The sequence below is a fragment of the Podarcis vaucheri genome, assembly GCF_965113315.1.
Source record: "Podarcis vaucheri genome assembly, chromosome: 2".
Classification (NCBI taxonomy): Eukaryota; Metazoa; Chordata; class Lepidosauria; order Squamata; family Lacertidae; genus Podarcis; species Podarcis vaucheri.
The window spans coordinates 83162858-83189685 of NC_138760.1; the positions used below are offsets into that span (position 1 = coordinate 83162858).

The window sequence follows — 26828 nt, forward strand, 5'->3', positions numbered from 1 at the left end:
TGAGTGAAGATGTACACTAGGAACAAGGAGGGAATAAAGATCTATAGTGGGATCTGCTGCCCCTGTGGATCCTGCTGCCTGAGGTGGTTGCCTCACCTTGCCTTGTGGGTGGGCTGGCCCTGCCTCATGCTGATGGTGCCACACGTCCAAAAAAAATGTACCTGAGAACATCCCGTTCCCATGACAGTAAATGTTCTGCAGTGAAGCGTGGCTGGTGTAAAGGGCTTTCCTTACCAAATGGCTGGAGGGAGGTCGCAGCAGTCTGGAGTTTTTTTTTCCCCCAGTTGTAAAGGAAACTTTCCCTAGGAAACTGGCAGCATCTCTCCCTGAGGTAAAGCACAGATGGTGGGAGGGGTTGTTTTGAAGAGGATTTTCCCGTGCTCCGGAGGGGAGGCAGGCGAGGCGGAGCGGGGGAGACCGGACGGCGAAGGGCTTTCCCGCCGAAATGAGCGCTAGTGGGCGCTGAGCCCTCGAGCGCCGCCGCCCTGTCGGAGGGTCCCCCTTTCATCTCGCCAGTGAAGCGGCTGGGCGTCCTCCGCGGCTCTGCCTGCTCACATTCACAGCAGAAGCAGCGGGCTTGGGCGGCTGCCACCTAGAGACCGGAGGGCGGGAGGAGCGCGGAAGAAGCGGCGGCAGCAGCCGACGGCTCCAGCGCTGTGCAAGCGAGAGGCAGGCAGCCCTTTCCCTCTTCTGCGCGACCCAGCGAGGAGGCGGCGGCGTGCCGAGCGCCCAGCCAGCCAGGCTTTGTTCCTCCAGCCAGTCTCTTTCCCCCCTTCGTGGCGGCCAAATGATGAACTTTCTGCGGCGCAGGCTTTCGGACAGCAGCTTCATCGCCAACCTGCCCAATGGCTACATGACCGACCTGCAACGGCCGGAGCCCCAGCAGCCTCCCCCGCCAGCCGCAGCGGCGGCGGCGGCGGCGCCTGCTTCCTCGTCGTCCTCGGCCTCGGCTTCCCCGGCCTCGGAGCGCAGGCAGCCTCAGCCGGCGGCAGCGCCGCCGCCCCAGCAGCCGCCCCAGCAGCAGCAGCAGTCGGTGGGCAGCAGCTTCTTCAGCTCGCTCTCCAATGCTGTGAAGCAGACGGCAGCCTCGGCGGGCTTGGTGGACGCCGGCTCGTCCTCCTCGGCGGCTGCCAGAAAGTTCAAGCTGCTCCTGGTCATCGATGAGCCTCACACGGACTGGTAAGGTGCTCTTTCCTTCCCTCAGCCCCCCCGCCACCCCCAGCTGCAAAGTGTCCGGATTGGTGCCTCTCCTCACCCCACCCGGTTCGGAGTGGCAGAAGGCGGGAAAAACGGCAAGCCCTAGTAGGCGCTACAGCCGTGCCTTAGTGCGCTGCAGAAAAGCCCGTGGGCTTTGAAAGGAGCGCGGAGAAAATGCTTGTCACGGGCGCCCACTGGGATGCAGGGAGGACGGGGGGGGGGGGACTCGAATGCCGCTGTGTTGAGGCAGCAACAGGGCATAGGAAAGGTCTGTGTGCTGAAACGGCAGAGAAAGGGTCACCTCCCAGCTTTACTCTGTATGCAAAAGAAACAACAAAAAACAAAACCCAACCTTCAACGTGGGGGGGGGGAGCCAACGGACCTGCCTGTAGATTGTCACGTGCCGCTATTATGCATGTGCATATTTGGCTGGGAGTACATGTGCTGGGAGCTTCCAGCTGACTGTAGCTTCCCAGCGCGCAACACGCTCGGTGAATTTACACCAGTACCATCACCCATGGCGGCCTTTGTGTACAGATCCCCTGCAAGGTTTTCGCAGGGGCTGAGGGAAGTGTTCATGAAACCCTGCAAATGTATCTGTGGTGCTTAGTTACACCAGAGATGGAACCTGTGAGACAAGGCATGTGAGACTGGTGTGTTCCCAGATACAGTATAAGTTTTAAAACCACTATGTACAATTTGCCTAAATATTGTGAACATGCTCTCTATTTGAACAGAGACAAGCTTTTATCAGATTCGTTCCAAATAGATGAGAGTAACTTCATCAGATCTGGAGTGTTTGGATTTTAGTCCTATTTAACATAGTTGTTTCCACAAAATATGAATAGTGACTGCTAGATCACTGGCATGTATCCTGTGTGAAAGCAATTTTATTGTACATTGTTTTGACAAGATATTAAACCTCAGTTTACAAAAGGGATGTGAAAAGGTGAGGTCTTACAACAGCAAAAAAATAACCAACCTGGATGTAAAGTATCAAGAGAAGTTTTCAGTTATCTGATTTTGGAGCTAGTCTGTTTTCCTTGAGGCTCTGGAAAAGATTTACATACAGTAGTGAATTTGGGGAATGATCTGTGAGTACCTGATGCGGCACTATTACTGAAGCTGACAGGTGTGGATCTGATCAGCTATCTAAATGAAAGATGATTGGGAGCTCTGTGGAATATAAGGATTTGTAATGTATTTTTAAAAAGAAAGAATGTTTATACAGTGTTGGCCATGAGGTCAAATGTGCTGCAGATTATAACACAAACGATTGCTTTGTACAACACTTTAAATAGCATGCCTTTCCTGTGTACCTGACAGCCATGTTTATGTGTCCACTCTAGTCACAAAAGCATATGTTTCAATACATGTCTTAGTCTTTACAGTACCATGATAATCCAGTGCTATGCATGTCCACTTGGAAATAATCTCCACTGTGGATGGTGGTCCTTGCTTCCTAATAAGCGTGAATAGGATTATACACAATTACCTGGCAGTAAGGCTGCAAATCTAATCCCATTTACCTGAGAGTATGCTCCATTGAATTCTATAGGACTTACTTCTGAGTAGATTGTTAGGATTATGCCTTTAGTCTCTTTAAACTCAGTGGGGTATGCATCGGATTAAACATGCATAGGATCACAGTGCTGTTTTGCTGCAATACACTAACATTCCTGCTACTTTGGATGTTTGTGGTGTGCATGAAAATTAATAGAGGTTTTAAAACAGTGATAAGCACTGAACATACAACTGCTTGCATCTTTCATTTTCTATCTGCCTGCACTGTGTAATGTGGTTATTGTGGAAATATTGTGGAAATTAAAGCAAAAACAGTTAATGGTTTAGTATTTGATTTAGATTATCTTGCCTTGGTTTCCCCCCTCTGGTATTATGTGCAAATGATAGTTCTAGATAATGAACTAATACAGCTCACAGCAAGAAATCTTACTTTTTAACTCAAAATGATAGTGTGAATTTAAAGGAAAATGTGCTACCACAAGATGTGGTGATAGCAACTGGCTTATAAGCATGAATAAATTCAAAAACAGGACTATTTATGGTTATTAGCCATGATAGTTAAATGGAGCTTTCATGCCAGTAGCATTTGGAGTATTAAATGCTAGGGACAAATAAAAGGAGATCCTTCATGCCTTGCTTAAGATGTTCCAAAGATGTTTGAATGGCTGCCTGTTGAAAATAAGATGCTAGGCTAGAGGGGCCTTGGTCTGATAGTCTAACTCGTAAACCAAATCCTGGGTACTTTTGCTTCAGTGACAGCAACTGTCAGACATTTCCCAAGGTGGCATATCCCTTTGGTTTCTGTGCAGCAACACAGCATGTGCATTTCCCCACCAGACTAGTGATGCTTATGTACCTTTGAGTATTGCCTCCTGCTATTCATGTTTTCTATTTTCAAAATCTCTTAAAATTCATATCTCTATTACAATAGATTCCAAGGTACACTGGATTTTATTTTTATGGCAATCATAGTATAATTCACCAACATTTGGTTAAAGGAACACTCTGTTCCGGATCTAGATAATAAACTGTGGTTTAGGAAATGTCAGCTGTGGTGTCCCTCTGTTAAATATGTCTGTTTTATGTACCTGAGTAATTCTATTTAAGCTCTATATTTGGAAGGCTTTTTTAAAGGCAGAGGTTCTGTTTGCAGAAAAACTTATGAAGATTTGCTAGATTTGTAATGGAGAAATGAAATTGCATATTACATGGAATGCAATTGTCTCATTAGGAAATATATTTTCATAGTAAACATAAGTATCAGTTTGTTTGACCATATGAATCAAATTAGAAGAAACTATATTTTAATTTACTACAATCTTTTCTCTTTGGGTTAGAATAAGACAGCAGCTACAAATGGTTTGTTTAACTACCGGTACATTAGCCCCTGGTGAAGCCTCTTTGTGTGCATATCTAGATAACGCAGTAGGAACATTTATGTTACAAGGTCAGAACTATTTTATCTTGCATTCAAAATTAGTTCCTTAGACTTGTGCATCTTGGTCTGTGAATCTACTGTTCTTATCCCATCAATGTGATAAGAGGTCTGCTAATTCTAAAGCACCTACAGTACATCTAGGTTTGCCAGGTAAAAACCCTTAGACGATTTCTGTCCTCCTAAGTGTTGCATAAAAGAGAAAATCCCCACCAGGTATGGTTATCTGCCAGTATAAGTAGTGTGGGGTACATCTACAGGAGTGGTATCACTCAAGCACTGGGTTTGACTACTTGCTCAGCAGCAAGTCTGTCAGCATAATATTCAATAGGTAAAGAGGCAGGTGTGTGTGTGTGGGGGGGTATCTGGAGCTTTTCTACTCCAGCTGAGGCTGGTTCCCTTCAGAGAACACCTCTACCCTTAGATCTGCTGTTCCTGAGAACTACAGAGGATAACTACGCAAGAAGATTCACTAGTCATTCGCTTTGAGAGTATTTGTGGTATCAGCAGCCCATATCCCAATTCTACCTCAGCTTATTACATAATTATAGTCAATGTGCCACAATTGACAGAGGTTTGTGCTTCTTCACACCTTGTATTTCTGCTTCCTCCCATGAAGAGTCTGGAAAGAACAGTTTAGTAATGCAGTTTGGTTTTTCTCCATTTCCATCCTACTTTAGTCAGTATTTTGGAACAAGTTTCCTTTCCCCTTTTTTAAATACAGTAAGTGCCTAACTATACACATAGTTTATGTTGACAAATAGCTAGGAGTACTTGCTATGTTATAAAAGTAAGAATTTTGCTGCTCATACTTTATCAATCTGAGTATAGGTAAAGGAAGAAACAGGATAATTATATGTGGTCACCAGAATTGTTTAAACTGTGAAAACAAAAATTTGCTTCATTCTTGCTACCATGTGAAAATTGGTTGTGCTATTCTAAAGTACAGTCATACCTAGGGTTACAGACACTTCAGGTTGTATTTTTTTAGGTTACGGATCGCCGAAACCCGGAAGTACTGGAATGGGTTACTTCTAGGTTTCTGCGGTTGCGCATGCGCAGAAGCACTAAATCGCGCTTTGTGGATACGCAGAAGTACCGAATCGCAACCTGCACGCGTGCAGACGCGGGTTGCAAACGCTGCGGGTTGCAAACGTGCATCCCACACGGATCACGTTTGCAACCTGAGCGTCCACTGTAATGCTGTCAATGGTCGCCAAAAGGATGCAGTAATGGGATGAGAGCTTAAGGAAATAAAAATTGGACTCTTTTTATCTTGAATGGTCACTGTTGGATATAAACATGTGTTTCTTTCTTCAGTAATAAACTAATTTAGAATAGATTTCAGCATGCTGGCACGGCACCATGATAATTATTATTCAAAATTGTCTTTCCAATCAATACATCATGCCCATATTGATATTTCTACAAACATTAATGTCTTGCTTATTTATATATACATACAATCATAACTGTAGAGTTGGAAGGTACTACGAGGGTCATCTGGTTCAACCCCCTGCATTGCAGGAATCTTTTGCCCAGTGTAGGGCTCAGGCCCACAATCCTGAGATTAAGAGTCTCATGCTCTGAGCTATAGCTAAGGTACTAGATGGATTGTACATTGCACCTGCTTTCTTTGGATTACAGTAGTTACTTAGGCTCAGCAAAGACAATTTTTGAATATCGCAATGCTGAAAACTATTGATTTTGTCCCCTGCCTATTCTATTGTGCAAAATGAGTTCACGCCAGTTCATATAGTATAGAAGAAATCATAGTAATTCAAAAGCTTATTATTACCACGATTGTCAAGCAGTTTGTTCTATAGCTCTCAAAATGAGTTTTCTACGAATCTTCCAAGATCACAACTTTATATTTAAGAGAGCAAGAAAACGGGGAAAGTTCTATATCTAAAACTCAGAAACAAAACATAGGATTTTGCATATCAATGAGAAATTAGATGGGGAGAGTATTCAACCGCACAGCTGTCTTTTTAAGATTCATATTCAGAAGCGAAAGCAAAGAAAAAAAAGAAGAAAATGTTTAGCATCAGCTTTGGAATTGGGGGTAACTCATTTGTCTCAAGTTTTATAGGCCTAAATTTGGGCAACACAGTTGAGAGGTTTGTTGTCTTGAAGCTAAACTCCTACCCCTGCAAATATTTATTCTAGGATGAGCCAGAGCAAAGCTCTTCCTAGCACCTAGAACTAGGTTTAGCCAGTCTTGGGCAAACCCCTACCTCTTGGGTTTCCTTGTTTGTGTTCCAGAAGCTGCAGCACACTGCCCATCTGCAGGGCAGGCCTTACTATTAGTAGGCAAGACTTGCAGATAGTTGCCTGGGTGACTTTTCCTTCTCAGTACTTCCTTCGTCTATGTGTTTCTCCATAATAGCAGTAGTGGGCAACTGAAGGCCCAAGGTTATAATGGTAAATGAGGTGATGAAAATGTTGAGTAATAAGGAATTGCAATAGCAGCAGAGGAATCCAATTAGGCGTCATAGTAAGCTAGAACAGTGCTCTTAACTGGACCCACTAGTGGGTCGCAGCCCAATCCAAGGTAGATTGCAGCAGGAGCACTACTGCCATGCAGGTATGTTCAAAAAGACTTAAGAAATGGGTGCCCAGATGCTTGTTTTGGTTAGAAGTGGGTTCTGGGTCTGAAAAGGTTAGAGGACAAACCATTGGGTTGAAAGGTTCAGGCTTCAGCTTCTAGTGTAGTTTGCTTGTTTAGTCAAAATGTTACCCATTTAATTTAAATTATTATTATTATTATTATTATTATTATTATTATTATTATTATTTATACCCCGCCCATCTGGCTGGGTTTCCCCAGCCACACTGGGCAGCTTCCAACAAAATATTAAAATACAATAGTCCGTCAAACATTAAAAGCTTCCCTAAACAGGGCTGCCTTCAGATGTCTTCTAAAAGTCTGATAGTTGTTTTTCTCTTTGACATCTGGTGGAAGGGCGTTCCACAGGGCGGGTGCCACTACCGAGAAGGCCCTCTAACTGGTTCCCTGTAGCTTGGCTTCTCGCAATGAGGGAACCGCCAGAAGGCCCTCGGCACCAAGCCAGTTTTTTTTTTAAAAAGATCAATATAGCCACTTTCTTATTTAGCAACAAAAAAGGTTACAGAAAACTTTCTGTTGTTATTATCAACATTCAAATGTCATTATTAGCACTCTTATTTTGCTACATAAAACATGATTTTATTTATATTATATTGTATTAAAATACATTCAGGCTTCTAACCACTGTGCAACAATATTTGGAAAACAACATTAACATTACAGTTGTAGGAGCGTAATCCAAAAAAAATTATGCTCCATTTTGTTAAAAACAAGATGTTCTATAACAAAGGTTGCATTTCCTCCCAAGGTTTAAATATCAAATAAAGCACATGTAAAGCATTTGAAACCATTATTTTCTGAAGTATTGCAAGCAGAGCAAATAAACAGAAAAAGAAATAACAAAAATAAATTTGAATGAGAAACCTGTATACAGAGCTTGATTATATTATATCTTATAAGCAGTTTTGCTTTTTTGGTACAAGATAGTAATTCTGGTGTATAGTGAAAACTTCCTAATTTTTTGTTGGTGCTTTCGTAGATGGAGGTTGTAGAACATGGTTATTATTTCTGGAAGCAGCAAGATGGATTAGGTGCAAATGGATAATTGCCTTATAATTTAAACATACCTTTTTGGAGTATTAAATCTCTTCTTTAACATTTAATCCCTTGGAGGTATGAATCCATCAACCTTTTGATGGATGTGCATATATGTAATTTTGCAGAGCATTATGATTGACAGGATTTTATGCTAGAAGTACTACAAATGTAAACTGCTATTTTACATAATGGTTGTATGGAAAACATTGCAGAATTGATGCAGTGTAGATAGCCGCTGTCATTGGCTTGAAATAATCTGAGTTCTTCACATTTGGTCCTTTAAAAAATATTCTGCAAAGAGATTTGGTTTAATTGCTGACTGCAGTTTTGAAGCATTGTAAATTCAAGCACTCTGTTGTATGGTAACGTCATAGTCATTCTGGCCTTCTGGCACACGCAGCTTCCTGTGAGGCTGCACAGATATTGCAAGCCCAGTGTGATAGAGCTCCTTGTAGTGTGCACAGGAGAAATGCATGGAAACCATGTCCCTAGCTCTCTCTTGGGCTCCTAAATGGCTGCAATCAGGTGTACTATCATTGGGGGATCTATGCTTTCACTGCGCAGCGATCCCTCTTGCTGTTCTGGCTTCTGAGATTCAGAATATTTTTTCTTGTTTTCCTCCTCCAAAAACTAGGTGCGTCTTGTGGTCTGGTGTGTCTTATAGAGCGAAAAATACAGTAACTCTATTGCAGCTCCTGGTGATACCAATGTCATGGCAGGAAGGTCAGGTGTTATTATGTTATCTATGTGGGGCTGCCTTCAGGCCTGATCTGGATACTCCAGCTGGTGCAGATTGCAGCAGCAGCTAGATTGCTGATTGGGGCAGACGGCTAGCAGCATGTAAGAGCTCTGTTAAAATTTCTACACTGGCTGCTCCTGTGCTGCTGGGCCACGTTCAAAACCTGACCTGTTATACAAGGCCCAGAGCAATTTTAGTCCATGAAACCTGAGCCCTTCTCCCAGCAGAGATCCAGCAGGAATCCTTGGTTTTGACTTTCAGACGTCGCTTGAAGATTTTAAAAAAAATGCCCACAGACCTATGCAGTTGTTTAAAGCAGGTACAGTCATACCTTGGGTTACAGCTGCTTCAGGTTGCGGTTTTTTTGGGTTACGGGTTTTTCGGGTTTCTTAATCTTTTAGCATATATTGCATGGTGGTAGTACTCCTGTTATGACCCACCTTGGATCAGGCCACAAACCCCTAGCCCACAAACCCACCAGTTGAAGACCAGGGGTTTAAAGTATCTCTTTGGTAGGTAATCACTTAAATGACTGTTCTGTATTTTTAAACATAGAATCATAGAATCATAGAGTTGGAAGAGACCACAAGGGCCATCGAGTCCAACCCCCTGCCAAGCAGGAAACACCATCAGAGCACTCCTGACATATGGTTGTCAAGCCTCTGCTTAAAGACCTCCAAAGTAGGAGACTCCACCACACTCCTTGGCAGCAAATTCCACTGTCGAACAGCTCTTACTGTCAGGAAGTTCTTCCTAATGTTTAGGTGGAATCTTCTTTCTTGTAGTTTGGATCCATTGCTCCGTGTCCGCTTCTCCGGAGCAGCAGAAAACTACCTTTCTCCCTCCTCTATGTGACATCCTTTTATATATTTGAACATGGCTATCATATCACCCCTTAACCTCCTCTTCTCCAGGCTAAACATGCCCAGCTCCCTTAGCCGTTCCTCATAAGGCATCGTTTCCAGGCCTTTGACCATTTTGGTTGCCCTCCTCTGGACACGTTCCAGTTTGTCAGTGTCCTTCTTGAATTGTGGTGCCCAGAACTGGACACAGTACTCCAGGTGTGGTCTGACCAGAGCAGAATACAGTGGCACTATTACTTCCCTTGATCTAGATGCTATACTCCTATTGATGCAGCCCAGAATTGCATTGGCTTTTTTAGCTGCCGCGTCACACTGTTGGCTCATGTCAAGTTTGTGGTCAACCAAGACTCCTAGATCCTTTTCACATGTACTGCTCTCAAGCCAGGTGTCACCCATCTTGTATTTGTGCCTCTCATTTTTTTTGCCCAAGTGCAATACTTTACATTTCTCCCTATTAAAATTCATCTTGTTTATTTTTGCCCAGTTCTCTAATCTGTCAAGGTCGTTTTGAAGTGTGATCCTGTCCTCTGGGGTGTTAGCCACCCCTCCCAGTTTGGTGTCATCTGCAAATTTGATCAGGATGCCCTTGAGTCCATCATCCAAGTCGTTGATAAAGATGTTGAATAAGACCGGGCCCAAGACAGAACCCTGTGGCACCCCACTAATCACTCTTCTCCAGGATGAAGAGGAACCATTGATGAGCACCCTTTGGGTTCGGTCAGTCAGCCAGTTACAAATCCACTGAGTGGTAGCATAGTCAAGACCGCATTTTACCAGCTTCTTTACAAGAATATCATGGGGCACCTTGTCAAATGCCTTGCTGAAATCAAGGTAGGCTACATCCACTGCGTTCCCTTCATCTACCAGGCTTGTAATTCTGTCAAAAAACGAGATCAGGTTAGTCTGACATGACTTATTTTTCAGAAATCCATGCTGACTATTGGTGATCACAGCATTCCTTTCTAGGTGCTCACAGACTGTTTGCTTAATGATCTGCTCCAGAATCTTCCCTGCTATTGATGTCAGACTGACTGGGCGGTAATTATTTGGGTCCTCTCTTTTCCCCTTTTTGAAAATAGGGACAACATTTGCCCTCCTCCAGTCTGCCGGGACTTCGCCTGTTCTCCAGGAATTCTCAAAGATGACTGCCAGTGGTTCTGAGATCACATCTGCCAGTTCTTTTAATACTCTTGGATGCAGTTCATCTGGCCCTGGAGACTTGAATACATCTAAACTAGCCAAATATTCTTGTACTATCTCCTTAGTTATTCTGGGCTGTGTTTCCTTTGCTGAATCATTTGCTCCAAATTCTTCAGGTCGGGCATTGTTTTCTTTATCGGAGAAGACTGAGGCAAAGAAGGCATTGAGGAGTTCAGCCCTTTCTGTGTCCCCTGTTTGCATTTCACCATCTTCTCCTCTGAGTGACCCCACTGTTTCTTTGTTCTTCCTTTTGCTACGAACATACCCATAAAAGCCTTTTTTGTTGCTTTTAACCTCTCTAGCAAGCCTGAGTTCATTCTGTGCTTTAGCTTTTCTGACCTTGTGTCTACACGTGCTGGCTATTTGTTTGAATTCCTCTTTGGTGGTTTCCCCCCTTTTCCATTTTTTGTACACGTCCTTTTTTAATCTTAATTCAGTTAAAAGTTCTTTAGATAGCCACCCTGGCTTCTTTAGGCACCTTCCATGTTTCCGTCTCATTGGTATTGCCTGACGTTGTGCTTTTAGTATCTCCCTCTTAACAAACTCCCAGCCATCATGAACTCCCTTTCCTTTTAGTATTGTTGTCCATGGGATCTCACCCAGCACTTCCCTAAGTTTTATGAAGTCGGCTTTCTTAAAGTCAAGAAATTGAGTCCTAGTATGCTTGGCTGCTCCTTTCCGCTGTATAGTAAACTTCAGAAGAGCATGATCACTCGCGCCTAATGATCCTTCCACTTCTACCCCACTAACCAGGTCATCAACATTGGTTAGGACCAGATCTAAAATGGCTGTTCCTCTTGTTGCTTCTCCCACTTTCTGGACAATGAAGTTGTCTGCAAGGCCAGTGAGGAATCTGTTTGACCTTATGCTCTTGGCTGAGTTTGACGTCCAACAAATATCCGGGTAATTGAAGTCCCCCATTACTACTATCTCCCTTCCTTTTGCATGCTTGGCCATCTGTTCCAGGAAGGCATCATCTATGTCCTCCGTTTGGCTTGGGGATCTATAGTAAACTCCCACAATGAGGTCTCTGTTATTCTTCTCTCCCTTAATTTTGACCCAAATGCTCTCACTTTGGCTTTGAGGATCTAAATCTTGGATCTCTTCACAGGTATACACATCCCTGACATATAACGCCACTCCTCCTCCTTTCTTGTCTGGTCTGTTTCTCTGAAATAGATTGTATCCCCCCATTATTACATTCCAATCGTGGGACTTATCCCACCAGGTTTCAGTGATGCCTATTATGTCATATTTAGTTTGCTGTACCAAGAGCTCAAGCTCATCTTGTTTATTTCCCATGCTTTGCGCATTAGTGTACAGACATTGAAGTCCATTAATCATTCCCCCGTGTCTCTTATTTAAGGATTTTTTCCTCCCACCACTAGGTCCGCGTGCTGTTTGCTCCATTTGGTCTATGACATTTGGATGATCATCTTCATTAATTGATAGACTCCTACCTTCAGGAGCACTGTCTCCCTCCCCCACATTAGTCAGTTTAAAGCCCTCCTGATGAGGTTTCTGAGATTTTTGGCAAAAACATTTCTCCCAACCATTGTGAGGTGCAGCCCATCACTTGCCAGAAGTCCATCTTCAAGAAACTGCAGTCCGTGATCTAAGAATCCAAACCGTTCCTGTTTACACCATTTGCGAAGCCAGCTGTTCACTTCCACTATTTTCCCCTCTCTCCCTGGGCCACGTCGTTCAACTGGGAGGACAGATGAGATGACAATTTGTGCATTTAGTTGCTTCAATTTCCTGCCGAGAGCCTCGTAGTCTCTTTTGATCTTCTGGAGGCTATGGCTTGCAGTGTCATTGGTTCCCACATGAACCAAGAGGAAGGGGTATTTGTCAGTGGGTTTTATGATTCCTTGCAGTCGTTCAGTTACATCTTGGATCTTAGCCCCGGGGAGACAGCACACTTCCCGAGACATCTTGTCAGGCCCACAGATCACTGCTTCTGTTCCCCTCAGTAGGGAATCCCCTATCACCACTACACGCCTCCTCTTAGGTTTGGTCGGGGTTCTTCCGTGAGCTGTCCGTTCCAAGGTCGCCTGCACATTCCCTGAGGACTGACTTTGCTGCTCGTCTTCATATACCTGATCGACTGTAATGAGGGAGAGATCCTCAAATGGAGTCTGCACTTCGTCTTCCATGCTAGGGGAGAGGACCTCAAAGCGATTGTGTATTTCTAAGCAATCAGAGTGAACCCTGGGCCTCCTACTTCTTTGAGTGACGTTTCTCCATATATCTGGCTCCTGTGTTGGTGAACTATCCTCCTTCTCAGGGGAGTCCCCTGTCTCCTCCTTGGTGGAGACAGTGTGCTCTGTTGCTTCCAAGAAGAGCTCCAGCTCTCTAATTCTTTGGAGCGTAGCTACACGTTCCTCCAGTTGCAGGACTTTGTCTTTTAAGAGGGCAATCAACATGCAATTGCTGCAGGTAAAGCTGCCTGCAACCTTTGGCAAAATATTTATGTTGCAGACAGTGGTATATAAATTCTGTGAACAAGGAAATTAAAAAAACAAACAAACCCTGACTTGTGTTCCCAGTTGTAGGTTTTTAGTCTCTCCCATACAAATAGGTACCTTCTATTGATTCATTTTGTTACATAGATTTCCGGTTTGTAATCTTTATCAGTTTCTTATACAGAGATCTTTCTGGGCATTTGCAATGGGAAGGCCAGTAAGTTTGGAGAAGATAACATGTCCCAACCTCTCAATTTAAAGGCAGGTTGTGTGTGTGTGTGTGTGTGTGTGTGTGTGTGAACAGGAATAACATTTGGGACAGAGGCCGAGACAGAGGAAGAGGGAGAACTCTGAGTGAAAGTATGAAAGCATCCTGGGGTTGATGTGGGGGTGGCAGTTCAGCTGTCTGATATTTCTATACCTCCACTTATGCTATGCTTGTCGTTGGTATCCGTCTGTCTCGGGAGACAATGGAAGTACAGTTGGGGGTAAAGTTAAACCATGGGAGAGTTACAGTGCCAGCTTTGTAACACAGAGTTAGTCTGCCAATAGGCCTAGTGCCTGATGCCAGCTCCCCCGTAGAGTATGTTCTTGGGGATCCTGCCATCTTCCATTTGGTTTGTATATTTGTAATTAAAGCAAATATCATAAATTTTGCAAGAAGATCAAACCTATCCATTCTTAAGGAAATCAGCCCTGAGTGCTCACTGGAAGGACAGATCCTGAAGCTGAGACTCCAATAATTTGGCTACCTCATGAGAAGAGAAGACTCCCTGGAAAAGACCCTGATGTTGGGAAAGATGGAGGGCACAAGGAGAAGGGGACGACAGAGGACGAGATGGTTGGACAGTGTTCTCGAAGCTACAAACATGAGTCTGACCAAACTGCGGGAGACAGTGGAAGACAGGAGTGCCTGGCGTGTTCTGGTCCATGGGGTCATGAAGAGTCGGACACGACTAAACGACTAAACAACAACAACATCATAAATTTCCAATGCTTTCTTCTAGAACACCTTACCTCTTGGAAGAAAATAAATACAGACCTCTACAACAATGTCTCCCTCCCCCCACTAGTGTATATGTGATTTAAGTGATTATTGTTAATATCTGCAAGGTGTTTAAAATTTGGGCATTGTGATTTTGACTGACTGCAATAGCATTACGACGTGTGATGTTCCTGTAATATTGCAGGCAATTACTTCATGAAGTTAAATAAATTCTGGCAAATATCCTTAGATTAGGGTCTTAAAAGGACTGCAGTTCAACTTGACTCCTGTGTCTGCAAATAGCACATTACTTTAAATATATATTTAAATGTATTGGGGTCATATAGACCTCAACAAAGCAACAGTTAAGAAACAATGACAAATGCATTTGACATTGATTTTTGTTTAATATAAAGTACAGTGTGTGTGTGTGTGCGCGCGCTTGCGTGCGCACATGCCCCCCTGCGTGCACATATTAAAGGCTATTTTTGTAACATAAAACTAAGCATGGTGAGGTAGAAGCAGGAGTCTGTAGCCTCTGATGTTGTGATTAAGCCTAGACCTGTGGTGGGGCATTAACACTGGGATTATCCACATGATTGAAGTCTGCAGGCTGCTGTCACCATGATCAGGCCTACTGTCAACCATGTCAACTTAGTCAGATGCCATGGCCCAAGTGCCCTGGAAGGGCATGCTAAAGACAACTGTCTCTTAGTCCTGGTAGAATAATGTAAGCCGTAGAAAGGGGTAAAGAACAGGCAGAATACTTGAGGCAGCTGGCTGTGGGAAGAAAAGAAGTAGCTCTGATTGGGAAACTGAATATTGCTAATTATGGCATCCATAATTGGCTTACTATGAGAGCAAGTAAAAAGTATTTTAAAAGCCATACCTTGTTTTACTCATTGACTGAGGTCCTGTATTGGCCATGCTCATTTTGCTGCTGCTAAATGATCTCTTTATAAGTACCTTAATTGATCTGAGGCAGAGCAACTTGCTTTAATCTTTGCTATCTATTTTCAAGGGGCATGTACACTTGCTCTCACTTCATTCGTTATGGAAATTATAAAATGATTTCATTACAATAAACTTTAAATAGGTAAAATATAGTCCCATATTAGAGCATAGAGAAACAACATTGTACAGTCAATTAAATTCCCAACTGCAACAGAACAACCTGGGCAAGTCCAATTTGCAGTAGTTAATGAGAGCCAGTATGATGTCATTATAAATGAATATTGATTTTGAACAAGATCCATCAAGCTTCATTGAGAATCTCCAGAAATACAGGGTACTTCAACTGTCAAGCATCTGCGTACTATTGAGTTTTTGCTTCTTCTTTTAAAAGGCCTTGATAATATCCCCCTCAGATGGTTTATCAGAATATGGCTAGTCATAAACAATAGCTATATCCATGTATACCTTTTTTATATAACATTCACACACCTTTATATATTTACTCCTTCACTTTTACCACATTCAGCCATCTGAAGGTCTTTGCTTCCTTTGATGACTTGGCCCTTTCTCCTTAATTGTTTCTTTGCCCTCCAGCCCTACTAGAAAATTCTGAAGCAAAATGTGTGTGTACCCTTCTAAGTGATTTCATTTTAAATTATTACCCCCGCAAGCTATTTTGGGGTGGTGTACTCACCATCTTCTTATGGTACACAACAGTCTAGACTCTCTGACCTTGTCTTGGGAAAGGGGAGTTGCATATAGAGAGTGAGTTTCTTTAGTTATTTTATTGTTTCCTGTTTAAATACTTGATTAATAGTATTATCTCTAAAGCACAGGGTTGATTTCTGACAGTCTACAAATAATTGTAAAACATTAGTGCTTCATTTCAAACTTTGTAACTGGAAAGTAGAGGTGAATAAATAAATCAGTGCATGTTGTTTTCAGATAAAATTTCAAATTAAGTGAATAGTTCATATCCTCCAAGTGTCCTTATTTTCCAGGGGCAGTCCCAGAATTATGAAAGCCATTCCGGCTTCTGATTTGATCCCAGAATGTCCCTATTTCCTGCATCAGTGTTGCTGCCACCAAGCTTCGGGGAAGAGGAGGAGCCAGCACTTTCCCCAAGTGGTGGCAGGGGTGGCTGCTGCGAGGGAGCATCCTGTGGCCTCTCCTCCCTTGGACAGCTCATAGCAGCTGCAGGGGCCCAGCCCTGTGTGATACACCAGCTCTGAGGGGCAGATGGCAGGGCCACGCGGGGCGGGAAGAAGGTGGGAATGGACCACAAGGTGTATTGACTGGGGGGGTGCTTTGTGTGACCACATCTAACCTTGCACCTTTCTAAAATTTATTTATTGGTGTGTGTGTTTATCAAAAAACAAAACAAAACAGGGAATAAAGGTTTTTCTAAGTATGGTGGATGGTGTGTGTGCTGTGTTCCCATTGGTGTAGTGATGGTGGCACTTGCTCTTCTTCTGATAGGAAATGCTTTGGAGGCAGGAACACAAAAAATGTGGGATTGACGAAGGTTGGGGGGGGAGTGAGGAATGGCCCCTATTTTCATGTTAGGAATGTTGGAGGGTATGATAGTTCTGATTGTACTATAGAATGCTGTGGGTGTTTCTTCTACCTGTCCAGGTTTGCTGTAGCATGGGTGACCTCTTCAATTCAGCTTGCCTAGAGTAGCAGTTACCCAACAGTGGTGCACTTGGTGACAGGTATCTTAGATGTGATAGCAAACAGTCATTCAAGTGAAGAGGATTGATGGATTCATATTTTGTGGTTTGTTCTGTTTTGGCTCATTTATTGTAATTTTATTGTTTTGATTCATTTATTGTACTTACTGTATATTTCCCCCCCTCAATTAGGAAGTGTTATCTTTATTTGTTAATGCTTTATTGTTGTTGTGAGCTGCTTTGAAATCACCTTGGTTATTGGAAAACAGCATAAAAATATTCAGACCAAACTAACTGTCTTGTCAAATAAGGGTTCCTAGTTTTGGGTACTGGCCCCCGCTTCTGTGCAATTTAACAGCAGCCTGTTCTGCAGACACTAATTGGTGATAATGTGTTATCTCCATGCTATCATGTATACTCACAACATTTTTCACTGCAAATGCATGCCTACTGTATTAAAAATGCAACCCTCATGTGACGTCTTTGAGAGCAACCCTAACAAACAGCTGGGAAGGCCCAGAGTAGTGGATTCATGTCTCTGTCTGTATTACTGCTGTCTCCTGTCAACCATGGTGGAACTGATATTATTATTATGCAAGTACTGTTGTGGTAAAATAATGTATTATTTAATTCAGATAAAGTCATACATGTCAGGGCAAAAAAATCACATACATGCTCATGGTTTCTGAAGCCGTGGTGACTGACCAGGAAGAAGACCTTGGGGTTGTAGTAGATTGCTCAATGAAGTTGTGGACCCAATGTGCGACAGCTATGAAAAAGGTGAATTTCTTGCTAAGGATCATTAGGAACGATAGTGAAAATAATACTGCCACTCTCATAATGCTGTTAAACAAATACAGTGGTACCTCGGGTTAAGAACTTAATTCGTTCTGGAGGTCCGTTCTTAACCTGAAACTGTTCGTAACCTGAAGCACCACTTTAGCTAATGGGGCCTCCCGCTGTTGCCGCCGCGCCACTACTGCGCAATTTCTGTTCTCATCCTGAATCAAAATTCTTAACCCAAGGTACTATTTCTGGGTTAGCGGAGTCTGTAACCTGAAGTGTCTGTAGCCCGAGGTACCACTGTAGTTGTTGGACATAATGTGATATTAAGATTTGTTAAGCTTCTCTTTATCAAGAAGGTATTGGAAATTCATTTTTGTCTATTGTGAAGTTTGAAAGTTGCTCCTTGGCAAAACAATTCAAGTTGTGGAGGTTTCCTGTGGAAGTTTTAATGATGTCTCCTCCACCTTTTGACTTTGTAGTACAGAGATAGATTTGCTATGGATCTTTCTTGTCTCTGTAGTTTCACTCCTGCTGCAAGAAATCAATCATCCACAGAAAGTTGAGTCTAAAAAACCCACAATTTTATCATTTTTGAGAGCTGCTTGCAGTAAATCTCTTGAGGCATTACCCAGACAGAAAAATAAACAAGGCCTTATGTCCTCAGGATCTCTAAAACTGTTAATAGTATATTGAAGTGCTAACATACAACTTCTAAAAGTTGAATGTTTAACAGCTTACTTCATTTGAATCATTGACAAGGAAAACAGTAAATTGAAGGTAGTCTGAGTGGTGTGTGACAATGTGGGAAGTATTAGTCATAGTCATGCTTTGGCTCCTTCTAGCACTCTTTTTGACTATTGTCTAATTAAGTCCTCCTACCAGGCGCTTGAAGCATTTCCCTTCAAAACATTTGTAATAACCCTGAAAGTACAGCATTGATAGAGCAGAAAAATGGCTTCATTAGGAATGAGTTGTGTGATGCTTACATGATACAGTCACTTCACCTGTAGAGGACTGTCTCATGTTTCTTAAGTTAAAGCAGAATGGTAGTGAAGAAAGCAGTTGGACTGGGAATCCAGCTATCCCTAGTACAAGTCCAACATTCTATGCACCATACCACATTGGCTCTCATTAACCAACATAAAATACTGTTGCTTTTATTAGATATGTTTGGATGCATGTTATTATATTTCAGCCTAATTTATATAACAGCGTTGATTTGATTATATAAAGTACCTAATCTGTGGACAAAATAAGTGGAATAAAAATTGCAGTGTTGGGAAAGGACACACACACATGGCACAAGTACCCACTTAACATTATTTGTCCCAGTTGGTATTAAAAACAATACATTTAAAGTTAAACAGATGGACATTTTGAGGCCAGCCAGTAGTTTTACAATTGATCCGTGCCATCTTGTGTTGCTCTAATGGTGTGTTGGACATAATGGTCCTGTGCGCCAGGTCTTCCCATGTATAATAAAAGCAAACCCAATGTTCTCTATCCACATTTTTGTTTTTATAAGGTCATCTATCATCTTTTCTGCAAACATAATACACGGAAATAAGCCTGTCAAATGTAATGGAAGCTGAAGGCTGACACAATCCAATATGTCAGTGTGAACTTTCTAAGCTGGCGAAAATTGTAAAAAGAAAGAGGTTGCCATTTCAATTATTGCACGTTGGGTTTTCTACGAGAAGTACATTCAGGGTAGGAAATGCTCGTGTATATAACAAAACTAGCATTGTGACAATATTTTTGCTTCCCGTTTAAAAGTAATCTGACATTGTACAAAAACGGTATTGTTTACTTATTACCTTCAGTTATGCAAGACTGTTTGAGACTGCTTCTGTGTGCCGGCTTGCTGCCACTGTCATGATGAGACCAGGCACTCCAAGTGTCTCGCCACCCCCACTCACTCACCCTCTTTGGCTTTCTTCTTTTGGGCCAGCAGAACTGTCACATGGGGAGTGCTCATCACCACCTGCCCGTCCCTCGCTCGCCCACGTCCGTTTTATTCCTTGGGCAGGATCTGGGAGTCTCTACACCCTCCGACTGCCGTCACCCTCTCCCTCTCCCTCACTGCCCCACAAGCAGGCAGCAACTTTATTTCTTATGGGGAAGGGTGGAGGGGCACACGCCTGTGGTGACTGTAGCTGAAGTGGAAATGACCAGAGCGCAAATACACAACTGAGTGCATGAAAAGTGTGCATATGCATGAACCCTGATCTGCACCATTTCAGGGGGAAGGAGAGATTGCTTGGAGAGGGGCTGCTGCCTCACTCCAGGATTTTCCTTTTTCTCCTTGGTTCTGCAAGAGATACGGAACTGCCAAATTGGCAAAGATTTATCACAATAGTGATAATCTTTGCTGGAAATGTAAAGAAAAAGAAGGTACCTTTTATCATATGTGGTGGACTTGTCCCAAGGTGAAAGACTTCTGGGAGAAGATTTATAATGAATTGAATTTTTTTTGGAAATATACATTCAGTAAGAAACCAGAGGCCTTTCTTCTTGGAATGACAGGTTTGGATTTGCCCAAGAAAGATGTTAAATTATTTTTGTATGCCGCAACTGCAGCAAGAATTTTGTTAGCGAAGAATTGGAAAACACAAGAAGTACCAACAGTGGAAGATTGGCAGATGAAGATGATGGATTTTTCGGACCTGGCCGACCTGACTGGAAGAGTCCATGACCAGAAGGAGGAGGAGTACCAGGAAGAATGGAAGAAATTTAAAGATTATTTAGCTAAATATGTCAAGATAATTTAATTGGAAAAACTTGCAAATATTAGATAGGTTTAGGATTGAAATATGTAAGGATAAGATTTAAGATATTTAAAGCTAAATTAGAAAGAATGAAAGATGTTAAGTGATTAAGTGAACTTTCTTGAGAAAATTGATTTTGGAAAACTGTTAAAATGATATATAATGAAATTCAGTCAAGGGGATTTGAGGAAGTCACTTAATAATGTTACTAAGAACAGGATGCATGTATGTATGTTTATATGTCTGTTTGTTGTAATTTTTTTGGAAAATGAAGAAAAAAAATGAAGAAAAAAAAGAGATACGGAACTGCCCCTGGCTTGAGAACTGGCTATGTGCTTGGTAAGTTACCTGGTGGCACAGAACAAGGAGGAGTGTTCCAATCTGCTCCGTTTATTGCTGGGTAGTGAACTGGAACATGCTTTCCTATTTCCAGAACACTTGGCCAAAAGGAGAAGTGCAGAAGGAGGGAGGAAGCAGAAATCCCTTCAAAGCAAATGTTGCCATATTCACCCTCCTTTCCACACAGGCATGTTTCACCCGTAGGGAGAAAGAGTGAGAAGGATGTTTTGCTTCCCCATCACAGTGCTGCACAGGGCAGTCTCTTCTCTGTTGAGTCTAGTACGGCAGTGGTACCCACCGCTTTGCCTACTTTCCCTAAACGATAGATGTGGCTCCTGGATTTACCGTATTTTTTGCACCATAACACTCACTTTTTTCCTCCTAGAAAGTAAGGGGAAATGTCTGTGTGTGTTATGGAGGAAATGCCTATGGGTGGCATGCCTACGGATTTTCCTCCTCTAAAAACTACGTGTGTGCTATGGTGGGGTGCGTGTTATAGAGCGAAAAATACGGTATTTCAGATACCACTGCCACTGCTGAAGCTTCTGGAAAATTTGCGGGATGCCAGGTGGGCCAAATAATGAAAGGGAGAGGGATGAAGCCTATGGGCTGCTGGTTCACCACTGCAATTGAAAAGCATATTAAATATTTTATGGTGAGGAAAATTAAGAATTCCCTCTTGTCTACTGAGTGACATTTTTAAAAAACAAATCTTCACTTTTGGCCAGCACAGGTTAGTAGCCTTGATTTAGAGCATTATAAATCCTTGATATGTGCAGCAGCAGACAAAGTTTTGGCTTGGCATTTAGGAAGACTATAGGAAATTAATGTTCCTACACTGCACATTTTAAGGACTTCAGAGGCAGAAGAGTTTTATACAGCACATACACAGAAAAAGAGGTCCCATTTCTACTGCACCTCTAATGTCAGAAAGGCGTCATTAATTTTCTTTGTGTGAAGCTAGAGAGCATGTGTGGGTGTAAGAAAAATGACTGGAAGCATTTACCAGAAGGGAGGGCTAGAGACACTGCTGTAGTATAACCACCCACGCACATTTTATCAGGAGTGAGCAGTAGGAGATTTATTCTGCTGGATTCAGCCCAGAAGAGGGCTTCTCAGGGAGCTGAGATGAATTTTAACTGTCATACAATTCTTCATTTTCTGAGCACTAAATCCTATGCATCAGAACTTATGACTTAGAATTCTGACTACAGTATTAAAATTCTAAATAGGTTTTTTTAAAAATCCATTGATTTGTAGCTAGGATAAGCCATGTCTAGGCTCATCATGAACTAAGATGTTGACATAGATGGTTATTCAGTGACTGTTTAACATTTGTAGTAATTCCATTGACTTCCTTGTGCTTGTTCAAGTCTTTTGTATTTGTCCCTATGGTAACACAAATGTCTGCTCCATTAATTTCCCTTATGCTTTGTCTTTATTGGGTGCATAAAATCCACTTATTCTCAGCTTCAGTTCATCTATCTTATAAAAAGGAAAGTATATTTTATATAGACTACTTTGAAGTAAATCACAAAAGCTTTTCCAGCAGACAACTAGATTAACAGTGTTATTTTTTGATTTCCTCAAAAGTGTATTTTTACTTTCCTTAATCTTTCTCATGGCAAAGGAGTAGGAAATGTGCTTGAATGCACTGAAATGTTAACTAATCTAATGTAATACCCACGTCTAAGGAATGCACCTCTGCAGTCAAGGGTCATATAGTCATGTAATGGTGTCTTACTGTGAGGAAGTTACTTTCCTTTTCTGGAATATTAGGACTGAATATTCTAATAGAATATTAGGAAGTAGGATTGCAACTTCCACGATTACAGCTTAATGCATATTACAAAAAATAAAGGGGGTGGGATATCCATGCTGGCTGGATTCTGGATATTCTTGTGAGATCACACTGGATCTTGGAAAGTCGTGCAAAATCTTGTGGGAGCTCCAGAGCTTTCATGCAACCACCCGAGAGCCCAGTAAGCCAGGCAAGGGGCACAAAAGCTCTTTCCAGCACTTTTTAGCTCTTCTGTTTGCTTACTGGGCTCTGGGAGACTCCTGTGAAATCTTGGGTAGTGGGGCTGGTTCTGGGGGTTGTTCTGAGTTTGCATGATTGTCCCTTTATGCACAGTCCTTAAGAACACAACCCTCCCGTAAGCTGCAATTGCACTGTATTAAAGAATAAAATAAAGAAGCTGCAATTGCACTGTATTAAAGAATAAAATAAAGAAGCTGCAATTGCACTGTATTAAAGAATAAAATTATTACCGTATTTGTATGTGCCCATATCCCAGCAATTAAGCGTAGCAGCAGTATTACACTTTCAGGGAACATTCCTTTGGTACCTTAAAACATTATTTGACAGTAAGGGTGTGAGTATTTCACGTGGAAAATAGAAATATCAAACGCATATGTGTGGCAGTCACAAATTATGAAGTTTGATGTTACCCTGGGTTGTTGTATTCAGTATCGCTAAGCTTATAAATAAGGGATTGCCTGGAGTGTGAAAGGGATTTAAAAAATAATAATAATCTGCTAGTCTGCAAGCTTCTGTTAAAGTCAATAACCTCCATCCCTTCCCACTGTAAAAAAAAACATTTCTTTTAGTAAATCTGTTTACATAGAAGGCCCCTTTGTAGAGGCTAAACTATGTTTTAATTTGTTTTCCAGTCAGTACATGGGCTGCAAACTGTTGCATGGATGTTTCATTTTCACCTATATGTGCATTCTGTCTGTTTGCATGGGTTGGTTCTGGACTGGTAGTAGGCTGATACTCTATTTCTTGTCATATGAGTAAGTAGTTTAAATGAGTAGTTAATGAGTTTAGTAGCTAGGCTAAGAGCAGCCAAAAAGAGTGAGCTCCCGTTGCTCGGTCCCTGCTCCTGCCAACCTAGCAGTTCAAAAGCACGTCAAAGTGCAAGTAGATAAAAAGGTACCACTCCAGCAGGAAGGTAAACAGCGTTTCCGTGTTCTGCTCTGGTTCTCTAGAAGCGGCTTAGTCATGCTGGCCACATGACCCGGAAGCTGTCTGTGGACAAATGCTGGCTCCCTCTGCCATTAAAGTGAGATGAGCGCCGCAACCCCAGAGTCGTCCACGACTGGACCTAACGGTTAGGGGTCCCCTTTACCTTTACCTTTTTTGGATAGGTTTAGCAGATTGTGGTGGTTAGTGCCAGAACAAAAACTCTCATGAATTTTAGGTCCCAGTTGTGAAGAAACCTTTGCTCACTGGCCCTCTGTTTTACCTGAGCAAGGCAGTCACATATCTCCTGCCACTGAAATAATAATTTACAGTGCAGAAGGAGTCATCGTTTCCCAGGAAGCATTTATCTCTTCATATGAAAGCCTGAGTGTGACATAGTTTGAAACACACAGAATAGCAGCCTACTTAACAGTGTCTGAAGCAGTGCTTTGTCTGCTTGCAAAAATACAAATGTCAAGGGATGCCAGGGGAAGAGCTCTACTTAGGGACTGAACTCTTCTCTGCCTTGTCTGCTGTTTGTAATGTGCGTTCTGACATACTTTTCTTTCTGACTTTGATAATAATCTATTCCTTCGGATATTTTTGCCCGTTTCACTTAAGTGGGGAGCTCATGCTCCCAAACACATTGCCTAGAATAAGAAAGCTTTGTAGACTGACCTTTGCAATATGTGTGTATGACTCTTCAGACAACTTGAGAGCCGCCAGCCCTCAAGGCTATCTCATACTCCGCAAAGACAGGGAAATTGGAAGCTGGACTGATGCCTTAACCAGTAGATGCAGTTTCCCTTGGTACTTCTTAAAACATGCTTTGACAGTTTGCACAACTGGCACCATCGTCGGTCACAATGGTGCTAGGAAGCATAGCTACATGTATTACCAGCAGCACCCCTCCACCCCAAATGCATGAACCTATCCTGCCTGCTACTGATAGAAGGAACAGACTGGCATGGGTCAGTTCACAGGATGATTGCTCTAGCAATGCATGAACGCTCATATGCTTCAGAACAGGAGCAGGGCAGCTTCCGCCATCTTTTGCAGTCCCAGACACTTTATCCTCCCCATCTGGATTTGGGCCTGAAAGACCAAGGCAAAGTATGGGTTCTTGGGGGTTAAGTTGTCTGCTAGCATATTCTCAGTTGGGGTGAAACCAGACAGAATAGGTTATGTTGTCCCCCTTGTCCCAGAAGATTTAAAACAGCTAATATATTCTGGCTGATCCCCCAGCTCCAAACTCAAGTTGTTTCCTATCTTGAGCCTCAGCAGGCAGTCTTTTTCAAGCCTTCCATTGTTTTTGCAGTACTGCCTTGTTTTGAGAAATGCCCAGTTTTGATGCCATTCTAGGAACGTAACATTTGTCATGTGGTTCAGGCTTGCATTGCTGGTACAAGAGGCCCAAGGTGGATTGAGACTGTGGCTTAGGTTTGGGGGTTTTAACGCTCCCTCCAAGACTGCGATCTTGGACCTTCCCTCTCTGACCTTCCCGCTGTAGCGCTTGCTATTCCTAGGGGAGGAAAGTTTTTCCCCTAATGGTGGCTTGTGTATTCATTACAGCATAATTAAATAATAATAAATGTGAGGAATAGAAATCTAAAATTACCTAGATAATGGGTGGGGAACCTCTGGACCTCCAGATATTGTTGGACTCCAACTCCCACCAGCCCCTAATAGCACAAAAAATGGTCAGGAATGATGGGAGTTGTGGCCTTTCATATGTTGTTGGATTACAAGTTCCCCATCCTTGATCAGTAGCTTTTGGGACTAACTGTGTTCATAGGGTACCGATTCATAGGGTATCAGTTTTACAAACTGAATTAATAATATTGTCTGAAACAAATTCATTCAGACAATACTATTAATTCAGTGTGGAAAACTAAAATTTGAATTAGTAGCATTGTCTGAACCATTTTGTTTCTTGCCTGTCTGTTGGTCTTTGGGACTAATTTGGCAATTGTTCTTGGGTTTAGGTAAAATAGTTGAGGTTCTATCCAATTCCTGTCTTTCTGTTGACAGGAGGCTCTTTTTATTTCCCAGTGAGCTATCTTCCCTTGTTATATATGTAACCTATTCCATAATGATTTTTATGGAGCTATAGAAATTGGTATGAAAAGATAATAATAGAAACATATTCTCAGGGATTATTTTTCCCTTCTATGCTCTAGCTTTTCCAGCTGTAAGGTTTAAATTACGTTAATTATCCTCTTTAGAAAACACTTGGTGTGACAGATAAACTTAGTACAGATGCCAGAAGGCAGTTCTTGTCTTTGTCTCTATCCATTCCCCTAATTAGGTCTGAGTGTAGTTTGATAGTATGGCCGATAATTGCCAGTGATGTTCAGAGAGAGTTTCTTGGATTATACGGATGCGCATGTTTCCAAAACTGCCAAGTTAATTATTGCTAAGGTGAAATTTGATTGCACGTAATTGCAACATTTATTTTTGCCCTCAAGTAATTACAGAAAGAAGGCACTACTTCACTAATGAAAAAAATGATGTCGTTATAGGCCCAGAGTTGGCAGATGTTTAGATTCATACTAAAGTAACACCCACAGTTTTCTGTAAATTATTTACCAAAGCCTCATAACTGTGTCGACTGAGGATGAGGAAATGATGTAACAAATACAATGCTTTAGATCAGGTGTCGGAAAACTTTGGCTCTCCTGATGTTGCAGAACTACAGCTACTATCATGCCCAGCAGGCATGGCCCTTGGCTAGAGATTATGGCAATTGTACTGTACAAACCTAAGAATTAAATAGTGCACATCAGTTATGCTCAGACATAATGCGGAGTTTCAGCCTCAAATGAGGGGGGGGGACAATAATTCCCTATATATATAAATATAAATATAAATATAAATTTGGCAGAAACAGGAAGATTATGTTGATAGGGAATTAGAGAACACGATAGAACTTTATATGGTACTATGCTAAACTTCTGGTTGGGTTAAAAAAAACATTTTATCAAACATTTTATTTAAAGTACCCGTTTTGTATTATAGCATAGTTTGTGGCTTAATAGAATCCTTAGTCATCTTCCTGAAATTTACCTAATTATTGAAGATTGAAGGTGGGAGGTAATAATTAATGTGCAGCTTCATTTTAATATAATGAATATTTTTGGTAATGATTATTTGTCCCTCACATTTATCATCTCTTCACTGAACAAACTGGAATGCATTTTTAAAGTTGAAGAATATTAAAGGAATAAAAACAGTAAGTCAAACTCTATTCGTATTCAAAAACCATATA

At 42.0% G+C, this 26828-nt stretch overlaps 1 protein-coding gene across 1 annotated transcript in view; it reads left to right on the plus strand.

Moving 5' to 3' along the window:
- The first annotated feature begins 274 nt into the window (after nt 1-274).
- The window catches only part of SYN2 (synapsin II), a 149711-nt gene continuing 123157 nt past the window's right edge, over nt 275-26828 (plus strand). Inside the window, exon 1 of the mRNA XM_082211950.1 lies at nt 275-1179. Within this exon, the coding sequence (XP_082068076.1) occupies nt 788-1179 (392 nt within the window). The 5' untranslated portion in view covers nt 275-787. The remainder of the gene's footprint in view (nt 1180-26828) is intronic.